General features: G+C 38.2%; 1 protein-coding gene across 3 annotated transcripts; it reads left to right on the top strand.

Annotated features, from left to right (window-relative positions):
• Positions 1-22894, top strand: trpm1a (transient receptor potential cation channel, subfamily M, member 1a). 3 transcript variants are annotated; one of them, XM_055202412.2, is made up of 27 exons: positions 1-176; positions 5077-5153; positions 5349-5547; positions 5637-5850; positions 6062-6186; positions 6283-6454; positions 6768-6942; positions 7158-7281; positions 10367-10439; positions 10589-10689; positions 10825-10998; positions 11152-11286; positions 11604-11654; positions 12191-12331; positions 12614-12643; positions 12904-13196; positions 15308-15536; positions 15624-15755; positions 16719-16853; positions 16955-17083; positions 17165-17416; positions 17494-17668; positions 18376-18396; positions 18507-18651; positions 19736-19938; positions 20292-20424; positions 20505-22894. In XM_055202412.2, exons 1-27 carry the CDS (start codon positions 87-89, stop codon positions 21715-21717), a joined length of 4941 nt encoding a protein of 1646 aa, XP_055058387.2. In that variant the 5' UTR covers positions 1-86; the 3' UTR covers positions 21718-22894. The 3 variants fall into 3 exon arrangements, with proteins under 3 accessions (XP_055058387.2, XP_073715018.1, XP_055058395.2); XM_073858917.1 differs by having other exon boundaries at positions 17494-17686; XM_055202420.2 differs by lacking the exon at positions 18376-18396.
• The last annotated feature ends 960 nt before the right edge of the window (positions 22895-23854 follow it).

Genomic DNA, 23854 nt, shown 5'->3' with positions numbered 1-23854 from the left:
GTGGGGATGGACGTCGGAAGGTCATAAACTTAAGGAGTGAGTGAGTGTCTGGCCAGACAGTGGGAAAAGCATCTGGCTCTGTTATCATGGAAAACAGAGGATTTGGAGGAAGAAGAGGCAAAGAGGGTTCATTTAAGCGTGCATCTATCAAACGTACCTCATCTGGCTCTCAGAAGGTAAGAGATCTTTATTAGCTATAAACGCCCCCAACTTTACCCACCATAAACAACAAATTAACTTGTAGTGGAAAAAATGTGTATTGTTTTTGGGAAAGTAAGTGATGTCTTTTTACTCTTGGGATGCATTGCATGCTGGAAGATTTGACTGGGGTTCATAGTTAATATCTGAAAGCTGCTTACAGTAACTTTCAAATATTTATAGTTTTAACAAAAATTTGGTTTCTCTGTTGTTATCTTAAAAATTGGCGAATAATTCAGATTCAGTCGAATACATGGGTGTAAACTAATTCCCAAGTTGCTCTTGATTTGTAAGAGCTTGCTTGCAAAACCGCACACATGCATACAGTGCTGAACTTGATTTCTGTTCAGTTATGAGCACTGACCTAGGTGCTATAAATCCCACTTTAATTCTCAATCTTATGTGATTAATGGACAGTTTTGTGAAATGAGACCATGACCCCAGCAAAAACGCACAAACAAATGCATACATTAATCTGTTTTAGGATTTTTAATTGAAGAAGTTAAAAAAATCAAAATTTGTGGAAAATGTTAGTCTTTTCTTGCCCTTTGTACTTGAAAACGGATTACTTTTAGTTGCCTTTAAAATTATGATAAAACAAATATTCAAGAAGTGTAGTTTGATTTGCTTAGAGAATAATCTGAACACAGCTCTTTAATGTTAAAGGGGTAGATGTCGATTATTGTTAGAGCTCTGGTGGAATTTATTTTACTCATGGATTTTTAGGAGAATTCATTTTTTTTCATTCTGTTTGATTTGGCCAAACTCCTTCAGGAAGTTGTTGTGTGGACTTTTTGAAGCACCGTCATACACTGTAAAAAAAACGTAAAAACAGAAATTCAGGCAGCTGGGGTGCAGGGAAAATACCGTAAAATAACGGGCACAATAAATGAGTAAAAATTTTCCGTAATACAAAATTTTTTCTGTAATTTTACATTAAGTGAATTTCAAATTGAATAAAGCTCGGATAATGCAGAATTATATTACAATGACTACAAATAAATTATTGAGAGGTTGAAGAGAGCTCTTTTCCCCTCCTGGGAAATTCCACATCTGTTTCTATTACTAAACCTTTTAGGATTTGGCAGAATATGCCCAAATCCAAAGATGTCAAAAGCTGCCGACAGATGTCTGTACACAAATCTCACATGAACATGGGACAGAGGCAGATTATGTTTCAGCGATATACTGCTCTTTGTGAATGAGAGAGCTTTTGCTTAATTTGATTCCCATTTGAGTTTAATATGGGGATGCCACAGTAACATTATAGGTTACCTCTCTAAAAAAAGGCAAAAACGTGCTTGCAGTTTTCGATACAAGCTGTTGGCGAATGGCAAGAGTCTTAAATTTTCATTTGAATATTAGCACTTGAGACATTTCAATTTTTCAAATGATCATATCGCTCTAGCACCATCCTCAACAAATAACGTAATAAAGAGGTGTGGAGGGCATATGGAAGGGATTAGCAGATTAGAGATGGCTAGGTCCCTTCATCTCAGAGTGGGCTGTAGTTTGGTGGTATTTTAGTGAATTGGTTCAGTGAAGAGGTTCAACCAGGGATAATCTTCAACAGTGGTCATGGGATGTTGAGACTGAGGTCCAACACACGTGATCCAGTTCAGTTTAATAACCACCTCTTAAAGGCGGAGTCCACGATGTTTGAAAAACGCTTTGGAAAATTAGACGGGCCGTCTACCAAAACACACTTATAGCCAATCAAATCAAATAAAATGCCGGATTGCGTATGTGTGGGGCGGGTCTATCAACAGAAGGTCCAGATTCTATTGGGGTAGGGGCGTGTTTGTTTAGGTGATTTCAAATATCAACATTGGCTTTCAAACATCATGGACTCCGCCTTTAATAAATGAAGGCCACAGGCAGTTGAGATTAGGGAAAAAACTGACAAAAATACAGGTATGGCATTGTGCAAGACCACTGTCTCACTCTTCAGCAGACTTCATCAGAGGTCTGCCCTTGAAAGTCTAATATACATCTAACCATAGCCCAAGAATAGACGATGCATATACTTTTAGAACATGTAAAAGAAATAAAAGCAAACACCTTGAACAGCTGTTGACTTTGCTTACATGTTGGAATATCATACATCTTCAAGTTATTTTGGCAAAAATGGCATGCAACCAAGTTCAAGATTATTTAGGGTAGAAGTGGGTTACTCATAGCCGGACTATATTGGGTCTATATAGCCGTCATTTCAATGTCTTGGTTTTTGCTTGCTGGGTCATGTCTAACAATTCATTTAAACTTGCATTACGATGTAACAGTATTGGGTGTTCACGCTCGTAATTGTGGTCCTCTCAGATGTTTTACTGGAGGATGTAGTTTCAATACATGGTTGGGTCGAAAATTGACATTTTCTAGGCAAATTTAAACCCAACAGTTTGGTTTGTCCATATTTTACCCAACGCAGCATTTTCAATGTTTATTTAAAGAGATAGTTCACCCAAAAATGAAAATTCTGTCATCATTTCCTCACACTCATGTTGTTCCAAACCTGTATGAGTTTTTTCTTCTGTTGAACACAAAATAATATATTTTGATAAATGATGGTAGCCTCACTTTATTTATATAGCATATTTAAACGTCATAGGACTGACCAAAGTGCTGTGCAATAAAAAAAAAAAATCAAAGTAAAAATACACAGAGAAAATAATAAGAGCAAATAGAATTAAACGATATAATAATACGCAAAGAAAAACTACTAAAACAAGAAATAATTACAACCTATGTAGGATTAAACCAAATTAAAATGAAAAGGAAAATGATTGATATGCCAAGGAAAACAGGTAATTTTGTCGACACCACAGAACAGAGCAACATGATCTCACTGGAAGCTGTGTTAGTCATGCAAAATGGGATTAATTTATTTGTGTACATGGCACGAAATTCAGCTTTTGTCGTGCCTTAAGCACGAATGTATTTTATGTGACACTAGCACGAATTTCTATAAATAGTTTCCCTTGTCTGTGGCACGACTTTCTTTTTCATGCATTTTATGTATTGTTATCTCTTTTTTTTCCCCAGTTTCAAATCATTGACGCTTGGGGATGGGGTTAGATTTGGGGTTTAGGCTAGAATATACTTTTATGTTTTGGTTTCTACATGTTTTTTGTCCCCTTTTAAAACTGTTCTCGCCTGGATTTGGGGTTAGGGTTTGGGTTAGGATGTCTAAAAATGTAACATAAAGTGATTCTAACCCCAAACGACAATGGTAAGAAAAAACAATGAGAAATGATACATAAAATGAAACAAAAAGTCGTGCCACGGACACCAAAAACGATTTATAGAAATTCGTATGAGTGTCACGAAAAAGCTGAATTTCGTGCCACGGACACGAATAGATTAATAAAATTTTGCTATAGCACGACTTTCTGTGAGATCAGGTATGTATACACTGTAACAAATTTCTGTAGTTTTCACAGCATTGTTACTGCAAAATGAACAAATCCTTAGTGTAGAACATTTATACAGTAAATATATTTATCCTGTGAATCATAATTCAGTTTATAGTGGTTCAGTTTAAAGAGGTTTTTTTTAGATGGTTTAACCAACTTGAAACACATTAACATGCACATATTTTTTCAATTTTACCAAAGAAACATATAGGTGCTCATTATTTTTTGGTAAAATATTTGCTTTAATTGAAATTAAAGTATGTGATTATTACTGCAATTTAAATTTCAGTAATGGATTTTGACTGTGACTAAATCGTAAGTTTACTGAAAAGTAGATTACAGGAACTTACTTGCCAATTGCTGCCAGCAAGTTAATGTAGATTTCATAGTTTTTTTTTACAGTGTACTGGAGAGTTGCAATAATCTAGACGAGAGGTGTTTGGGCATGAACTGCCATCTCTCAGGTTTTGTCAGTTAGAAAGTGCTTAATTTTTTATAAAACTTGATCCAATTACAGCAGAGACTTGTTTATCTTAAGTACTCGTCTAACTGTGGGTTTACACCAAACACGAAGCGTGCAATCGCATTGCGTTGCTCGCTTTAGATTACTCGTGGGATTTAACTTCGTGTCATGCGAATTTTTCGCTCGAGTTGAATATTTTCAACTTGGGCGAAGACGCGTTTGAGGCGAATAGCGTGTATTTTCACGGCAAGCGCGCCGCCCATATCGCGTCGTTTGCATCGCCCCGCGCGAGGGCGTGTCTGGTCGCGTCTTTCCATTGGCTTATGTAATCTACTCGCGCAAATCGTTGAACTCGCATCTGGTGTAAACCCACAGTTAGAGAACACCCAAATTCCGCACCTGCTGAGACCTAAAGACAGAGAGACATCTTAAAAGTCGAGGTTGGTGGCCTTTTTACTTTCTGTGGGCGAAACACAATCACCTCAGTTTTATATTCATTTAATGACAGAAAGTTTTGGGCTTTTTACGTATTGACTTCCTTAGTATGAAAAACAAATACTATGGAAGTCAATGGTTTTCCTCCACTGTGCTTTATCTAAAATATATATCAGAAACTGATCTTTAAAACTTTTTCATTTTTGGGTGAACTATCCCTTTAAGTATATTTGACTGTATATTGGTCAGAGAGAGATGTTTTTAAAATTTTTGTGTCATTATCTAAAGTGATTTACAGGCCAACTGTTAACTCACACATACCTGCACACGTACTGTAAATACTGCATATGTAAATATAACAAATTATGCTATTGTGCTTTTCTTATTTGTCAGTAATAAATTATTTCAATAAACAGATAAACTGCCAATTTTCTCGATCACTTTTCTTTACAAAAACACTAAAAAGAAGTAACAAAGATTTAGGAAATCTTTAGGCTGAAATTGACATTAGTTGAAGTGACTGAAGTACATGTTTAAAAGCAAAAACGTATCTTCCGTGTCTTACAGGTTCAGCGGGCATGGATTGAAAGGACATTTTTCAAAAGGGAATGCATTTGCATATTCCCCAGCAGAGAGCCCAACAAGTCAGTTCAATTTGTTTTTCTCTGTATAATTTAGATTATTAGGTCTAAGTAATCTGGTTAATAACTTTAAGTAATCCAACATGAAGATATAAAAAAACTTTGATAGTACAAAGTAGCTTGTTCTTGAAAAAACTGCAGAAAACTTTTCACACTAGCTTTGGTTGCTCACGGGTGCTTTTCCCCTATCTGTTGCAGGTGTTGTTGCGGTCAGCTGGTAAACCAGCATGTGGCTATTCTTCCTGGTTCCACCAATAAGAGTGCAGATGAAGGTCAGGGATTACAGACTGATCCTCCCCATGAGAAATGGTCCATTGCTAAGCACACGCAAGCCACGCCCACCGACGCATATGGCATCATCGAATTCCAGGGAGGAGGCCATGCCAACAAGGCCATGGTAGTCCTTTATTACAGTTTATAAGAACACTACAATCCTTAATATTGCCCTAAGCAGTGGAGTCACTATCACTTTTTTCCTCTGTTCAGTACATCCGTGTATCCTCTGATAGTAAACCTGATCATCTTCTGCATCTGATGGTAAAAGAGTGGCAACTGGAGCTGCCCACCCTACTTATATCTGTGCACGGTGGCCTGCAGAACTTCGATTTGCAACCCAAACTCAAGCAGGTGTTCGGGAAGGGTCTGATAAAAGCAGCCGTCACCACTGGGGCCTGGATCTTTACTGGGGGAGTTAGTACAGGTGATTAACTCAATTAACAGCAGCAAAAATAAGATAAAAACAAGTTACTATTGTGGAATTCATAGTATGAATCAACTAAAACCTTCATTTTCCTGATGCTTTATCATGTGATTTTAGTGTAAAGCAATAAATTGCATGTGACTCCACCACATGACACTGTAATGATGTGCATTACCAAATAATGGACAATCCTTCCTTTCATATTACACAGGAGTGATTCGGCATGTAGGAGATGCGCTGAAGGATCACTCCTCGAAGTCCCGTGGGAAGGTGTGTGCCATTGGAATTGCACCCTGGGGCATTGTGGAAAATAAAGAAGATCTGATTGGACGAGATGTAAGCCCTACCTGTAATTTCACAGGAGCGTGTACTTGTATTCTGCATACTGTTTGGGTGTATGAGCAGGGGCTTCTGTGTTTATGGTTTGACCAGGTGACTCGACCGTACCAAACCATGTCCAACCCCCTCAGCAAACTTTCTGTGCTTAACAATAGCCACTCCCACTTCATTCTGGCTGACAATGGCACACACGGAAAGTATGGAGCTGAAGTCCGTCTGCGCAGACAGCTGGAGAAACACATCTCGCTGCAGAAGATCAACACACGTAAGTCAGCGAAACAACTTTTATAGGACAAACTTTGTTGAAGATGTAATAATTAATAATACTAAAAAAATGCCTATAATAAAGGAACAACTTTATAAACTGTTGTTAGTGTCCATGAATGTTGGATTGATGAAGAAAGAGCCTATATGTGACCTCCTGGGTTTCCCTTTGTCATCCTATGCCTGAAGTTTCTAATGAGGCAGGGACAGCAAAGGGAGGTCCAGCCGTCAACTTATACTGCAATCAAAATAACCATTTAAAGTTTTTTTGTCTTATCAGGTTTGTATGAGTACATATTTGTGTGTTTGTACAGGTCTGGGACAGGGGGTCCCTTTGGTGTGTTTGATCCTTGAAGGAGGGCCGAATGTAATCTCCATTGTGCTGGAGAGTTTGCGCGAGGACCCTCCTGTCCCTGTGGTGGTGTGTGACGGTAGTGGCCGAGCATCAGATATCATTTCATTTGCTCACAAGTATTCGGAGGAGGACGGGTGAGGAATACATTGATGATGATTCACACTTGTTGCCTGTTTAATGTGTTTTAAGTGGTTAAAGAGTTATGAGCACATTAGTGAATGCTTTTTTTGTCAAATGCAAAAGGTTGTTGAATAAAAGTGTTTTGGTGCATTTCTAAAATGCCTTTTTTATACTGAATTCCCTTTGAAAATAAACGTATTTCCGTCTTTAATGCATTGTTCTGGCACAGGCTGATTAATGAGAGCGTTAGAGATCAGCTTTTAGTGACCATACAGAAGACATTCAACTACAACCGGAATCAGGCACAGCAGATTTATCTTATGGTGATGGAGTGCATGAAGAAAAAGGAACTGGTGAGTAAATGAAAAATGACAAAATAACGCAATAAAGAAAACTTTGTGCCTTTTGCTGTAGTGTACCGTATAATACATGCAATATTTTATGGGGCTGATATTTAATAAGACATCTTTGTTGGATTGTGTTATATTTTACAGATCTGATAATAAAAATCATTATCATTTGCTTTTTTTTAGATCATGCATTTTCCTGTCTCATATTTACAACAGACATTTTAATTTCATCCAATTGAGCACTTCCCTGCTTTTATAAAGACATTCAATGCTGTGTGATCTCAGCCACTAAAGTGATACACACAAATTTTATATTTGTAGTCAAATAGGAATCGGTTGCTAACATTGAAAATAAGCATGTTTGTGCATTATTACTCAATTCTTCTATGTGGCAATTCTGTGACTTTTTACTAAGTTTAAGGTTTAAAGAAAAATTCCACTATTGCAAAAATATGTTGTTTATTGTTCCTGAATTTTGCATGCTGTAATAAAATGCATATGTTTTGGATTTATTGTTATTTTTCTTTTGTTCAACTTTTTCTCTTCTATCATTTGATTAGTGCTGCCTCACGATTAGTCGCGGCTAATTGTTCACAGAATAAAAGTTTTTGTTTACATAATATATGTCTGTGTACTGTGTATAATAATTATGTATAAATACACACACGCACACACATGTATATAATTAAGAAACATTTGCATGTTTATATTTATATAATCTATATTATATATAAATATTTATTATATAAATATATTTTTTTATTATACACTCACCTAAAGGATTATTAGGAACACCATACTAATACTGTGGTTGATCCCCTTTCGCCTTCAGAACTGCCTTAATTCTACGTGGCATTGATTCAACAAGGTGCTGAAAGCATTCTTTAGAAATGTTGGCCCATATTAATAGGATAGCATCTTGCAGTTTATGGAGATTTGTGGGATGCACATTCAGGGCACGAAGCTCCCGTTCCACCACATCCCAAAGATGCTCTATTGGGTTGAGATCTGGTGACTGTGGGGGCAATTTTAGTACAGTGAACTTATTGTCATGTTCAAGAAACCAATTTGAAATGATTTGAGCTTGGTGACATGGTGCATTATCCTGCTGGAAGTAGCCATCAGAGGATGGACATGGTCAGAAACAATGCTCAGGTAGGACGTGGCATTTAAACGATGCCCAATTGGCACTAAGGGGCCTAAAGTGTGCCAAGAAAACATCCCCCACACCTTTACATCACCACCACCAGCCTGCACAGTGGTAACAAGGCATGATGGATCCATGTTCTCATTCTGTTTACGCCAAATTCTGACTCTACCATCTGAATATCTCAACAGAAGTCGAGACTTATCAGACCAGGCAACATTTTTCCAGTCTTCAACTGTCCAATTTTGGTGAGCTTGTGCAAATTGTAGCCTCTTTTTAATATCTGTAGTGGAGATGAGTGTTACCCGGTGGGGTCTTCTGCTGTTGTACCCCATCTGCCTCAAGGTTGTGCGTGTTGTGGCTTCACAAATGCTTTGCTGCATACCTCGGTTGTAACGAGTGGTTATTTCAGTCAAAGTTGCTCTTCTATCAGCTTGAATCAATTGGCTCATTCTCCTCTGACCTCTAGCATCAACAAGGCATTTTCGCCCACAGGACTGCCGCATACTGGATGTTTTTCCCTTTTCACACCATTCTTTGTAAACTCTAGAAATGGTTGTGCGTGAAAATCCCATTAACTGAGCTGATTGGGAAATTCTCAGACCGGCCCGTCTGGCACTAACAACCATGCCACGCTCAAAATTGCTTAAATCACCTTCCTTTCCCATTCTGACATTCAGTTTGGAGTTCAGGAGATTGTCTTGACCAGGAACACACCCCTAAATGCATTGAAGAAACTGCCATGTGATTGGTTGATTAGATAATTGCATTAATGAGAAATTGAACAGGTGTTCCTAATAATCTTTTAGGTGACTGTACATGTGTGTGTATTTATATAAACATAATTATTATACACAGTACACACACATATATTATGTAAACAAAAACTTTTATTCTGCAAACGATTAGTCGTGACTAATCGTGAGGCAGCACTACATTTGATTCCTGTCTATATATATAAAGATATATACAGTACATTCATGCTATCTATACCACAAATCCATTCAAAAAACATCACTGGAATGGTAATGAAAATACTTGAAACACATCCACAAAAAAAAAACAAATACGGACCTATGTGTATTTAATGCATTTATATTACACTCTAAAAAATGCTGGGTTGTTTTTAACCCATTGTTGTGTCAAATACAATCATTTTCTGGGTTAATTTGATCCAACGCTGGGTTAAAAATAACAGAATTTATATACAAATGGCATAAATCTATGCTGTTCATCATATATGATATATATGAAAAGTTTGGAATGAGATAACTGTTTAATTATTTATTGTCCTACTTGGCTTATTTTGAGTTATCTTATTTTGGAACCAAACTCTTAATTTACCATACTGTACATACGGCACTCTCAATGAAAATGGTACAAAAGCTGTCACTGGGACATTAAAAGGTCCTTTAAAGGTGTAGTGTGTAATTTTTAAAAGGATCTTTTGACAGAAATGCTAAATAATATACAAAACTATATTATCAGGGGTGTTTTTATCGTGAACCGTTTTGTTTTTATTACCTTAGAATGAGACGTTTTTATCTACATACACAGAGGGTCCCCTTACGTGGAAGTTGCCATTTTGTGCCGCCATGTTTCTACAGAAGCCCTTAACGGACAAACTTTTTTTATTAAGTTGTCTCCGTTGATGACATGTTTTTCTGGTGGCGGCTACCATAGCTTCTCGTTGCATTTCAAAATCGATGGGTGAGCAGTGGACTGATCCGTTGGTTGCAATTCGCAACCTCACCACTAGATGCCGCTAAAATTTACACTGCACCTTTAAAGTGCTAACATGCACTGTTTTGATACAAATGTGTACTTTTTTTAAAAGAAAAGTACTGCCCTAGTGACAACTTTCATACTTTTTCTGAGAGTGTACAGTCTAATTTGTTATTATATGCATTTGACACACTTTTTACCTTTGTGTTTTAACAGATTACAGTGTTTCGCACAGCCTCCGAGGGTCAGCAGGACATTGAGATGGCTATCTTAACTGCTTTACTGAAAGGTATAAAGCCTGATCATTCGACAGTATCATAATCTATACTAACATAACAACTGGTTTTCCATATGCAACTTTATCATATTTCTTCATTTTTATTTTTATTTTACACCTCCTCACTATAATGGGTGATATTTTTTCTTTGGGTGTATCAGGCACAAATGCCTCTGCTCCAGACCAGCTGAGTTTGGCTTTGGCCTGGAATCGAGTGGACATTGCTCGCAGTCAAATTTTCGTCAATGGACAGCACTGGCCTGTAGGTGATGTCATACACACATGGCTCATAACACACAATTCGCCTGCAAGTGCAGTCCTTTTTTTTAAAGAGGTCAAATAAAGTAATGTGACCCAAGTTTGTTTTTCCATACAATTCATTAATCTATGTTGTCAGCCTTCTGGGTCCCTTTCGACACCGTCCACAAATCAGCAAGATAAACCAAAGAGCCCAACCACCAGCCGTGCCAGCAAGGGTAAACCTGTCAGAGGCAAGAAGGGCAAAGGTGCCAAAGGTAAACCTGAGGCTCCTGAGGAGACAGACCCCAGAAAACTAGAACTGCGTAACTGGGTAAAACATTCCCTTTAGTCACTTTTTGTTGGTGTACACATGCTTTATTTACTTTTGTGTATTATTCAGAAGGCAAAGCAGTACTTTTTTTAAACACATCATACTGTTGGTTTCAATTTTGTGTAAATGTGTGTGTGTTGATGTGTAAAATAGGTCCATTCTCTGGAGCAAGCCATGATGGATGCGCTCGTGCTCGACAGAGTGGATTTTGTGAAGCTCCTCATTGAAAACGGCGTCAATATTAATAATTTCCTCACGATCCCGCGGCTGGAAGAACTCTATAACACGGTCAGCTTGCAAACATGAAACATTAGAGATTTACATGTTCTCAGTTTCCCTTTACTGTTACAAGGATGCAAATATAATGACAACACGGTGATGTGTCCCACATTTCCAGCTATTAAAGCTTTCACTGAACTCTAATCTACTCATTTCATGCAATAGGGCTTAAACGTGTCATTTGTGTGTTCAGCTTTCCATTACTGTATTAGTAATCTGTTGTTTAGAAAAGAGCACTTAGTCTGCGTACATCTGTGTTTTAGTAAAGCTTACTGAGCTTTTCTATGAACTATGGACGGTGTTTTATAAGTCTTTTTGTCATTCAGAGATTAGGACCGATCAACACACTGCACTTTGTGGTCAGAGATGTGAAAAAGGTACATTTTATTATTAGTATTGAGCTTGACTGTGATATATGTCCCAGTCTTTTAAAATTTACTCTTTTCTACATCAAATCAACCTACGTATTATAAAGAACATTATGTAAAAATATAATCTTGATATCTTTATTATTGACATAATCTTGACATATTCATTATTATTATTATGAGTAACATCGTGTCAAAAATTGAAATCATAGTGAAATCAATGACCAAAATCAAACTTTGATGCTAATTGTATAATCAAATTATGAGACTTTGGCTTTCACAGACAGTGTCACATATTTTAAGTTCAACTGTTAATACAGTAGCATAAACATTTGTTTTGAACTATTATTATGTCTTCTGTTGCTTGTTAACTATAGTAAAAAATATTATTTTAATCTTTTAAACTGTGAAAGTAGGTGTTTATTTGGTGTGTGTGTGTGTGTGTGTGTGTGTTTCTGCAATCCTCATACATTAGACTGACTTTGCACAAATGTAACAGTATGTACAAGAGTTATTTTATGGCATTATGCCATTAATGTTTCTAGGGCAACCTACCACCAGATTACCAGATCACTCTGATTGACATTGGGCTGGTTCTGGAGTACCTCATGGGAGGAGCATATCGATGTAAATATACAAGGAAAAGCTTTCGTACACTCTATAATAACCTCTATGGGCTTAAAAGGGTAAGTTATCGCCAACCCCTAATACACTTTTACAAATAATATATATACAAGAATATATCATTATTTGTAAATTATATATACATTATTATAGTTAATGTTTCCTGCGCACATATATAATATTTTCTTTTTAGTTTCGACATTTTAAGGAAATATATTGCTTCTGCACTGTTTATAAAAAAAGTTTCAGCCATTTTTTATTTAATAATTTTTACTAGTAATAGTCATTTAAATATATAAAAGCTCAAGCAAACATCTGACTGACATTCCTCTGTTCTTTTTCAGCCAAAAGCACTTAAACTTCTGGGTATGGAGGTGAGAAAAGTCACCACTATCTAGCAATGTTTCCCAACAAGGAGGCCAGTGGCCACTAGGGGGCCTCAGCTGACTTCATTTAATTACTTAAAATGAGACAAAACAAACACTAAAATAAGATAGAATTAAAATATTTAGTTTTGTGATTGTGGGAACAATTATTGTTGTGGACTGTGATGCGTGAATTTAAAAAAAGTTGAGATCTGCTGCAACAGATTTCTTTTTTTACTCCAGTTTTCAATCTTATCCTGTTCCCTCAGGACGATGACCCAAGGCCCAAGGGGAAAAGGAAGATGAAGAAGAAAAAGGAGGAAGAGATCGATATTGATGTTGATGACCCTGAGGTCAGTCGGTTTCAGTATCCCTTTCATGAGCTGATGGTTTGGGCTGTGCTCATGAAGCGTCAGAAGATGGCGCTGTTTCTCTGGCAGAGGGGAGAGGAGGCCATGGCCAAAGCTTTGGTCGCATGTAAACTCTATAAAGCCATGGCGCATGAATCTTCACGGAGTGAACTTGTGGACGACATCTCACAGGATCTCGACAACAATTCAAAGTAAGCAAAACCTAATATACTGAAACATTTAAAGAATGCTCACTGTGATTTTAATTGAAAAATAACTGGGATATGGTATTGTACTGTATGGTGGATATGGTATAATTGTGGTAAAGTTATGGCTAGCCAGAGTAGATCCGGTTCTGTATGCTCATTGGTCAATTAGTCAATAAACACTTTACCAAGATATTAGTATCACTACGCGATTCTCGTTACTTTTTGTTGCAAAGTTACGCTCTAACCTACTATTTATTTATTAGGGTCAGGGATTACCTTCCAACTAAAGGACTGTAATGTTTATTTTAAATGCCCTTAAATTTCACAAGACTTTAAAAAAATGTAAAATAAATCTTTGGTGTCCCCAGAGTAAGTATGTGAAGTTCTAGCTCATAATACCATATAGATAATTTATTATAACATGTTAAAATTTGAGCAAAAATTTGCCGTTTTGGGTGTGTCATTTTAAATTCTATGATATGATCTTTGCATTTAATGGTAGTGCTGTGGTTGGATAGTGCAGATTAAAGGGTGGTATTATCCCCTTCTGACATCACAAGGGGAGACAAATTTCAATCATCTTTTTTTTACATGCTTGCAGAGAATGGTTTACCAAAACTAAGTTACTGGGTTGATCTTTTTCACATGTTTTAGCTCTTCAATATGGAAAAAGTCAGATTTTCATGATATGTCCCCTTTAATATCCTCCAGAAGTGGTTTTACATTTTAAGATTTTTTGTTAAATTATATTTGAGTATTGTCTTATGCTTAAAAATGTTTTGCACCATCTTTAGATTAAGCCAGATTTTATTTTACTGCAAGTTATAGTTTATATAACTGTAATTTGTTGTGTGTGTGTGTGTGTGTGTGTGTGTGTGTGTGTGTGTGTGTGTGTGTGTGTGTGTGTGTGTGTGTGTGTGTGTGTGTGTGTGTGTGTGTGTGTGTGTGCATACCAAAGCAACAAGAGCCTTAAACAATTTTAAAGCTTGAAAAGCAAAAATGCTTTACATCGGTGCCACAAGAAATACTATGGTATTACTGGTAGTGGTATGGTATTTACTAGTAAAATTCCTAGATACACTGCCAGAAAAAAATGGTCAAATAATGGTCCCAAGCGGTCACTGGCATTACTCATTGAGAAGGTCCTAATCTGCATCATTTAGGTATACATTTGGCACCAGTGTACTTATAGATAGGTCTGGTAATATGAACTCACTAGGTGCAAATGTGTACTTTTTGAAAGGGTACAACAACAATGACAGCCAGGGACCATTTTTTGACTATTTTTTTTCTTATTGTGTACTATAGTGTGAATTTTAAGGTACACTCTAAAAAACAAACTGGGCTAAAGACGGTTTCATCAGACGCACGTGATACACGTCTGGATCCGAACTTTACTTCCGGTTTCGTTTGTTTAATGGTCTGACTGTTTGCTAAACTGATCTCTTGAACAAATGCCTCGTCGAAAATAACAAATGTTTTGGTTTCCTAGGTAATCTATGTGTTGTTTTTTTGCTTGTTATATAAATAAACTATGTTTAAAAAACTTTGTTGTTATTTATTCTTAGCGGAGTTTACCGGAAGTTACGTGTGGACCGCGACAGCCGCTTGTTTATGTTGTTACTGTTGAAACGGTCTATATAGCACCAAAAGTGGTTCTTTGCTCATAATCACAGAAGAACCGTTTTTAGTGCCATATAGCACCAGTGAAGCACCCGTGTAGAACCATATGGGGGCCATATAGCACCACTATAGCATCACATATGGTTCTACATAGCACTATGTGGTTCTACACAGGTGCTTCACTGGTGCTATATGGCACTAAAAACAAGCAAATAACCACTTTTGGTGCTATAAGCACTGTTTGTTTTTAGAGTGTATATCACACTAATTACTATACAACTTACTTACTACAGTTTACTTTAATACTAAAGTATAGGCTACAACAATATTTTTTTCATATGGGATATTGCAAATGTAGTGAGAACTGAAGGGGACTGTACTATCCTCAGAAACTGGTACCTTATCCTTATATAGAATGTGTCTTTATTGACAGAGTAGGTTTTTTTGGCTATTTTCTAAATCACACACAATGTCCCATACTTTTCTTTCAGGGAATTTGGTCAGTTAGCATATGAACTGCTAGATCAGTCGTACAAGCACGATGAACAAGTAGCCATGAAGCTGTTGACTTATGAGCTTAAGAACTGGAGTAACTCCACCTGTCTCAAACTGGCTGTGGCTGCCAAACACAGAGACTTCATAGCTCACACCTGCAGCCAGATGCTGCTCACCGACATGTGGATGGGATGTCTGCGGGTGGGGAAGAGCAACGGGCTCAAGGTCTGCAATAAAACACACTACATTCAATAAACATTGGCTTTAAACGTAATTTTTATTCATCTTTGTATAATTCCATATCATCTTTAGGTGATCCTTGGAATAATCTTTCCTCCAGCCATCCTTCTCCTGGACTTCAGGACTGGTGACGATCTGTCTTATCAGAACTCCAAAGACAAAGAAGAGCTCAAAGACAAGGAGGATGATAACAAATCCGGCAAGGTAAAGTTATGTGCATACAGTCAGTGGCGGCCAGCGACTCTTTTTTTTGAGAAGTTCGTCACAACATGTATGTAGCCCGTCATGTGTGTGGTTTATAATTTCAAAAAAAGTGTTCTGCGCGTCGAGTGATTCTAAGTGCATCACGTGTCTTGTCAAAATAAGTGCCTGCTGAAGATGCGTCTAAAGGGTTTATGATAAAAGAGACGCTCGTGTTTGCCAGATACTCACATAATCTCATTCGTTATAAGAGTTTAGTGTTAAGAGAGTGTCTTGCGTGCATTTTGTGAATGTGAGCGTCTCTTTTATCATAAACGGTTTTGACGCGTGTGCAGCAGGCACTTATTTTGACAAAACACGTGATGCACATGGTTCACATAACGCAAAAACAAATATTTGCAAAACACGAGCAAAACACATGACACTCCCAACACATATTTTGAATTTGCGCCCCTCGGATGAGCAGTCACGAGCCGCCACTGCATACAGTACTTATACTGTGGATCTTAAAGGGCACCTATTATGGCCTTTTTTACAAGATGTAATATAAATCTCAGGTGTGCCCAGTCTGTGAAGTTTCAGCTCAAAATATTCCACAGATCAACAGTGAGCGCTTTCAGTTAAAATAGATTTGAATAATACAGTCTGAGACAATAGTATCTACTGGATGGAGTACAACCCGGTGCTAAGGGTGGAAACTATGGTAATGCAGGACTGTAAGTGGGTGGGGCTTTATCAATGTGACCGCACATTGATAAGAGAATCAAAAGGGCATGTATAATGAGACTGCTTTGGTTTAATGGGCATTAAAAACAAGGAGCGGGTGGATTTTTTTCATCGTAGGGTGGTTGTGTTCACACACTGCCAAGATACATTATGTCCTTGTAAAAGTAGATTTTGCATAATAGGTGCCCTTTTATGATGTGAAACCACATAAAAACTCTCAGGGTCTGTGTTTATTTTCAGGATGGCACTGTAAGCGTAGAAGCAACATCTAAAAAAGGTGATGAAGAGGATGGTAAAAAACAGAAACGTGTTCCCATTGGAAAGAAGATTTACTATTTTTTCAATGCACCGTATACCAAGTTCTGGTTCAATACGGTATGCAACACTTAAAAAGCACATGAAAGACAAAGCACATAAAAACATAAATAATATTTCCTAGATTGATAAAAATTTATAATAAATATGTATCTCCTCAGACTGCTTATCTGGTATACCTGATGTTATATAATTACATCATTCTGGTGAAAATGGAGAGATGGCCATCCTTACAGGAATGGATTGTCATCTCCTACATCATCACTCTTGGGCTGGAAAAAGTTAGACAGGTTAGGTACACAAATGTTTAAATGGTTTGATGCTATATTAGCATTGTTGAATTCCTTTGTTTTATACGTGTTTGTGTGCAGATTCTGATGTCAGAGCCTGGAAAGCTTAAACAGAAAATAAACGTTTGGCTAGAAGAATACTGGAATATCACTGACCTTGCGGCCATCTCCGTGTTCCTAATCGGGCTGTTGCTGCGCTTACAGAATGAGCCTTACTTGGGCTACGGACGGGTCATCTATTGCGTTGACATCATCTTCTGGTATATTCGTGTCCTTGACATCTTTGGTGTTAACAAGTACTTGGGACCGTATGTCATGATGATTGGTAAAATGGTGAGAACTAAAAGATTAACATTAATTTTATAGGCTCACATGCTTTTGTATAATATGATTTTAATGTGTGTGTGCAGATGATTGACATGCTGTACTTTGTGGTGATCATGCTGGTGGTCCTTATGAGTTTCGGCGTGGCACGTCAGGCCATCCTGCACCCTGACGAGGAGCCAACGTGGCGCCTGGCGAGGAACATCTTCTACATGCCCTACTGGATGATCTATGGAGAAGTGTTTGCTGACTCGATAGACCGTAAGACTAGAATTCATAGTAAGATTTTGTTTCCTGATTCATGTGTGGGTGATCCATATCATTCTCCTTTGAAAGTTAATGATTTGTGTCTCGTCTCATTTTCATGTCATCATTTAAGCTTCAATGGCATTTGCCCTCTACTGACTCATGTGTGATGAGCGTGTGCCAGTGCTGGTCTTTATTTACCCTGCTTGTGAGATTTTGAGGTTTGCAGCCTTTTGTCATTCCCAAATTGTTTCTTTGCCACTTAGCGGTTGTGCCAGAACATCTACCATCTTAAAATTACAAGATGGTAGATGGTTCAACAGGAATATGTAAACATATCATTAAAGGCGGGGTGGGTGATTTTTGAAAAACAGAGAGTCGGGCCGACTACCAAAACACACTTGTAGCCATTCAGCAGTAAAGGGCGTGTCTACTAACCAACATCATTGCCTGGATTGCGTGTGTATGGGGCGGGTCTATCTAAAAAAAAGTCCAGATTCTATTGGGGTAGGGGCGTGTTTGTTTAGGTGATTTTAAATGTCACCATTGGCTTTCAGAGATCATGCACCCCGCCTTTAAATAAATTACTTGTCTGTATGACTGTCATAAAGTATTTTTCCTCTTTGTAGTTAATTTCTCAAAAGCTTACACTACCACAATTGTTTAAATCTTCTTAAAAGCAGGTCATCTTTTTCTCTTTTTCTTTTTACATACATTTTTAGTCTATGCAATGGAGATCAATCGTGAGTTTAAAATTCTTTATAAAACAATTATATTTCATTATCAAACACTGCAGTCACGTAATAAGAAATTCATCATGGTTGTGTCATATTCATTGTTTTGTGTGTATTAGCACCTTGTGGTGATAACATGTATGATGAAGATGGGAAAAAGCTTCCTCCTTGTATACCGGGGGCCTGGCTCACTCCTGCCATCATGGCCTGCTACCTGTTGGTAGCCAACATCCTACTGGTGAACCTGCTTATTGCTGTGTTCAAGTGAGTCACATAAATTAACAAAAAAATAGAACAAGAACCTTAGCAGTGTCCTAAATAGCCCCATATTCACTATTCCCTACATTTGTCCACTAACTTAGAAGAGTCAATAAAACGAGTGAGTGAATTCGGACACCTAGTGCCCTGGAAGCTCTGCGGGCACCATCTTGTATCAAGACACAGGAGTTTAACTGGCACGTGGCTCACAGCAAATGGTTAGCAGCTAGCCGTGTTTTGTACATCGGTTGTAGACTCGTTATTTCACATGATATAACATCCACTATGATTTTGGACATCACTCCAAAATGGCTGTCCCCTCAAAAAGTGCACTGCATAAAGGTATGAGGAGCTATTTCAGACACCGCTCTTGTGTACATAAAGCTCTATTATGTTGTTATACTGCATATGAGGTGCTCAGATGCAAAAGCCGCTAAACGCCGCCTCCGTCAAAAATGAAATAATGATTAAAGGGGACTTTTTTCATGTTTAAGTGCTATAATTGGGTCCCCAGTGCTGCTATCAACCTAGAAAATGTGAAAAAGATCAACCCAATAACTTAGTTTTGGTAAACCATTCTCTGTAAGCATGTGAAAAAATAGGTCATTGAAATTTGGCTCCCTTTGTGATGTCAGAAGGGGATAATACCGCCCCTTAATCTGCACTATCCAACCACAGCACTACCATTTATTGCAGAGATCAGCTCATTTGCATTTAAAAGGACACACCCGAAAATGGCACATTTTTGTTCACATCTACAAAGTGGCAATTTTAACATGCTATAATAATCTATATGATATTCTGAGCTAAAACTTCACATATGTACTCTGGGAACACCAAAGATTTATTTGACATGTTAAAAAAGTCTTGTAAAATGTCCCCTTTAACAGCACGTGTAATCCCTTCATAGCCTCAAATCCGCTTAATCCCACCCTCAGACCATTTAGACATACCTCTTTTTTGGCAGAATCTATTGAGAGTCATGAATGGTCATTTACAAGCAAACATCTTAGACACACTTATCTGAGCTCTTCATATTTGTTATTAGCATTATAATGTTAACAGAACTCAAATATCATTCCTTTAACAGTAACACATTCTTCGAAGTGAAATCCATCTCCAATCAAGTGTGGAAGTTCCAGCGCTACCAGCTCATCATGACGTTTCACGACCGGCCGGTGCTGCCCCCTCCCCTCATCATCTTCAGCCACATATACATTGTGTTGAAATGCCTGTGCTGTCGCTGCAGGAAGAAACCGGAAGGAGAGCTGGATGAGAGAGACCGCGGGCTTAGTTAATATTGTTTATTGATGCTTAAGTTAATAGTCGATTTTACACACAAAGCCTCTAAACGTAATTGCAGTTTTGAATTGTCATGCCATTCTCAGATTGCTGACCCAGAAGCCCTTTATCCACCCAAACATATGAAGAAAACAACAGATTGCTAAAACAGATAGAGATTCTCATAGTACAACTGGCAGCTGTTTTGTGTTAAGGGTTGCAATATGGTTAGAAAAATCAAGCAATTGGAATGCAATTTAAAAGGTTTTATGTGTGAAAATGACTAATGTTATAAAGGCTGCATTACTCATTTTTCCTTTTAAAATTTTAAGCATCTAGCATCACTTATATCTACTTGTTTCCAGAACTGACCCTTAGTCCAGAGGAATTGAAGAGTCTCTATGAGTTCGAAGAGCAGTGTGTGGAGGAATACTTCAGAGAGAAAGAGGACGAGGCACAGTCTTCGAATGACGAGCGAATCCGAATTACGGCCCAGAGGTACTGTGTGAAAAACAAACAGTGTATATTCCATTTAGATTGGGTCACTGAGTTATGAGTTATTCCTCTTGCCGTTACAGGGTGGAGAACATGTCCATGCGTTTAGAGGAAGTGAATGAACGGGAGCACTCCATGAAAGCCTCTCTGCAGACAGTGGACCTGCGCTTGGCTCAGCTGGAGGAGTTTTCGGGCCGAATGATGTATGCTCTTGAACGACTGGCTGGGGTTGAACGGTGCGAACTGGTCCGCACCCGATCCGGGAGCTCATTAGTATTGGACCAATCCGGCTTGCATCGCCGTAGTAGCATTAACAGCGCCGATGGCTACAGTTTATACCGCTTGCATCTTGACACGGCAGAAGACCGTGCAACAGCTGAGGATGCATCAGGAGACAGAAAGAGCCAGACGGCATTAGACAATCGTGGCAGTATTGGTAACAATGAGCCCCTTCTCAATCCTCAGCAAGTTCATTCCTACGGTCCCACCTTGGATGTGGTCCCTCATCAGCAGAGGACCCGCTCAACCTCCAATGTGGACATTTTTATCTCTCCTTGTGAGTCACAAGATGGGGGCCTGAATTCCCAACCCCCAAATGACCCACAGGCTCTGCCAGATGTAACATCGTTCCAGGTTGGAATGGTGGTAAAAAGGGGGAAATTGGACACGGCACTCTCGCATCCTCTGGAGAGAGCACAGTCCCTGAGACAGTACACAACTGAACCACACATTAGCTCACTTTGTTGCACAAACCGATCCCAAAGCGGTACAGTGTACACTTCCAAGTTTGGAAGTGGTCAGGGGAATACATGGGCTTCAGAGCCCCAAGGTTTACAGGATCAAGCAAGTAGATCTCCAACGTTAGGTCGTTGGCCCCCACGCTTTGATTATAAAGTTCATCCATCCCCGTTTCCTCTTTTACTTTCAGAGAAATCGAAAGAGATAGAAGCTGAAGAAGAGGCTTCTAGAGGGGCAATGAGAATGAAAACAGAAACCCGTATTGATGAAAGTAAGAGAGACATGAATGAGTCGGAGGTAAACAGCAGAATGGACGACATCAACACAGAAAGAGAAAAGGAGATGACAGATTCAGATCACTTGTATGTAGCAGAAGACAAGATGTATCCTTCTCTCAGATCTAAGAGTCTGAACACCAATCCACGAAAGGTAAAGGCTGTAAAAGACATCACAGAGAAGCCTCGGGCAGCCAGCAGCGTTAAAGACCTGGCTGGGGTCTTTGATGTCAACACCAACGACCACATACACTCCAGAGAGAGAACAGGCACACAGACATGAAATCTCTTGGGGGATTTGTATCTGCAATAGCAAGATGTTAAATAACTTTTAAATAAAATGTCAAATATATTGTTATCTGTTTACAATGCAATTAAAGGAATGTATTATTTGCAGCTTGTTTTACAACACATTTAGTTAAGCTCCTTCATTGTTTTTAACTATGGCCTTGTCCACACGGACACGGGTATTGTTATAACCATGACGTTTTTTAAGCGGTTCGGCCGTTCGTCCACACCGAAACGCAGTATCACGTCACTGAAACCGAACATTTTTGAAAACCCTGCAAGGGTGAGGTTTTCCAGAAACACCGGTTGCAGTGTTGTCGTGTAGACAGTACAGCCGGGGTTTTTGCTTCTGAATTAGGCTTCTGATTGGCCAACGTGGTTTTATGATTAGGGTTATATCACTGTCTGCTTATGACATATGCTATATGCTCAAGTGTTTTTGTGTGTTCATGTAGGCGGAGATTTCTTTTAAACCGAGCATGTGTGGAGGGAATTTTTTAAACCGCAGGAGGAAAAACTCAGGTTAGAAAAATACCCGTGTCCGTGTGGACCAGGCCTAATAGAAACTATTTAAATACATGATGAAGAGAGACATTTGTCATTTTAATTATGGAATGTTAATGAAAAAGGGAAATCAAGAATTTAAATAAATATAAGCATAAATATAAGTGTCCCGTTTTTTCAAAATAAAAGGAACGGTTAACTTTAGTAGTGATGGTGTTTCGAAATGTACTGTAAAAAATACAAATTTTTGTCAAATCAACATATTTTTATGTTACTTTAAAGAGCACCTATTTCACTGCTAAAAAACAACATTATTTGGTGTAATACAATGTGTTCGTGTGGTTTATGGTTAAAACACATTATTTTCCACATACTGTACAGCTTTTGTAGCTTATATTTCACTCTCTTCCTGAAATGCATGGATTTGAAAAGCTCTGTGTCCCTGATTATCCAGCTAATCTGTACGTTGTGATTGGCCTGAATACCTCTGACGTCAGTCGGAAACGTGACGCTCCTTACCATGTTTAAAAGATTTGTGCACAATGCAGTGCTAACAGGAGTTAACTTACAGGCTGTGAGTCTGAAGCGGGAGGAATTATGATAATGGCGATCTTGTCATCACCATTCACAACTTGATTTTATAAGTTATGTCAACTTTTCACAAGCCAAAACTTAAAGGGATAGTTCACCAAAAAATGAAAATAATGTCATTAATGACTCATCCTCATGTCGTTCCAAACTCGTAAGACCTCCGTTCATCTTCTAAACACAGTTTAAGATGTTTTATATTTAGTCCGAGAGCTTTCTGACCCTTCTTTGAAAATCTACATACGGTGTACTGTTCATGTCCAGAAAGGTAATAAAAACATCATCAAAGTAGTTCATGTGACATCAGTGAGTCAGTTAGAATGTGTTGAAGCATTGAAAATACATTTTGGTCCAAAAATAAAAAAAATTATGACTTTATTCAGCTTTGTCTTCTCTTCCGGTTCTGTTGTGAAGTGCATGTGCGAGACTAAAGTCACGTGATTGCAGTGACGCAGATGACGTGTTATCCTCAGACATATTTGCAACGTTTTTTTTTTCAAACTTACAGCGTGCGTCTCCATCAGACTGTAAACGAAGACTGGGCGCACAGATCAGCTGGGGCGCACCAGATAACACGTTAGCCGCGTCGAACGTCATCCGCGTCAACGAGAAGACAATGCTAAATAAAGTCGTAATTTTTGGACCAAAATGTATTTTCGATGCTTCAACACATTCTAACGGACCCACTGATGTCACATGGACTACTTTAATTATGTTTATTACCTTTCTGTACATGGACAGTATACCGTTACTAGATTTTTAATGGAGGGTCAGAAATCTCTCGGACTAAATATAAAACATCAGAACTGTGTTCTGAAGATGAACGGAGGTCTCACAAGTTTGGAACGACATGAGGGTGAGTCAGTAATGACATTATTTTCATTTTTGGGTGAAATACACAGCAAAATCACTGGTGTTAAAATAACACCCACAGTGTCAAATTTAACACCGGCAAAGTGTGTATATGTGTCCACACTACACTGTGTTAATTTAGTCAAAAGTGTAGTGTTAATTTAACAACACCCATTATATGTTAATTT

The sequence above is a fragment of the Misgurnus anguillicaudatus genome, chromosome 21, assembly GCF_027580225.2.
Source record: "Misgurnus anguillicaudatus chromosome 21, ASM2758022v2, whole genome shotgun sequence".
NCBI lineage: Eukaryota > Metazoa > Chordata > Actinopteri > Cypriniformes > Cobitidae > Misgurnus > Misgurnus anguillicaudatus.
Note: the sequence above shows the minus strand (reverse complement) of the source record. Positions and strands in the feature narration are given on the sequence as shown.

Coding starts and splice junctions, on each gene's coding strand:
- trpm1a (XM_073858917.1), top strand. CDS start 87: ATGGAAAACAGAGGATTTGGAGGAAGAAGAGGCAAAGAGGGTTCATTT. Junction 5,851..6,061: donor TACTGGGGGAGTTAGTACAG/GTGATTAACTCA, acceptor CATATTACACAG/GAGTGATTCGGCATGTAGGA. Junction 19,939..20,291: donor TGAGAGAGACCGCGGGCTTA/GTTAATATTGTT, acceptor ACTTGTTTCCAG/AACTGACCCTTAGTCCAGAG.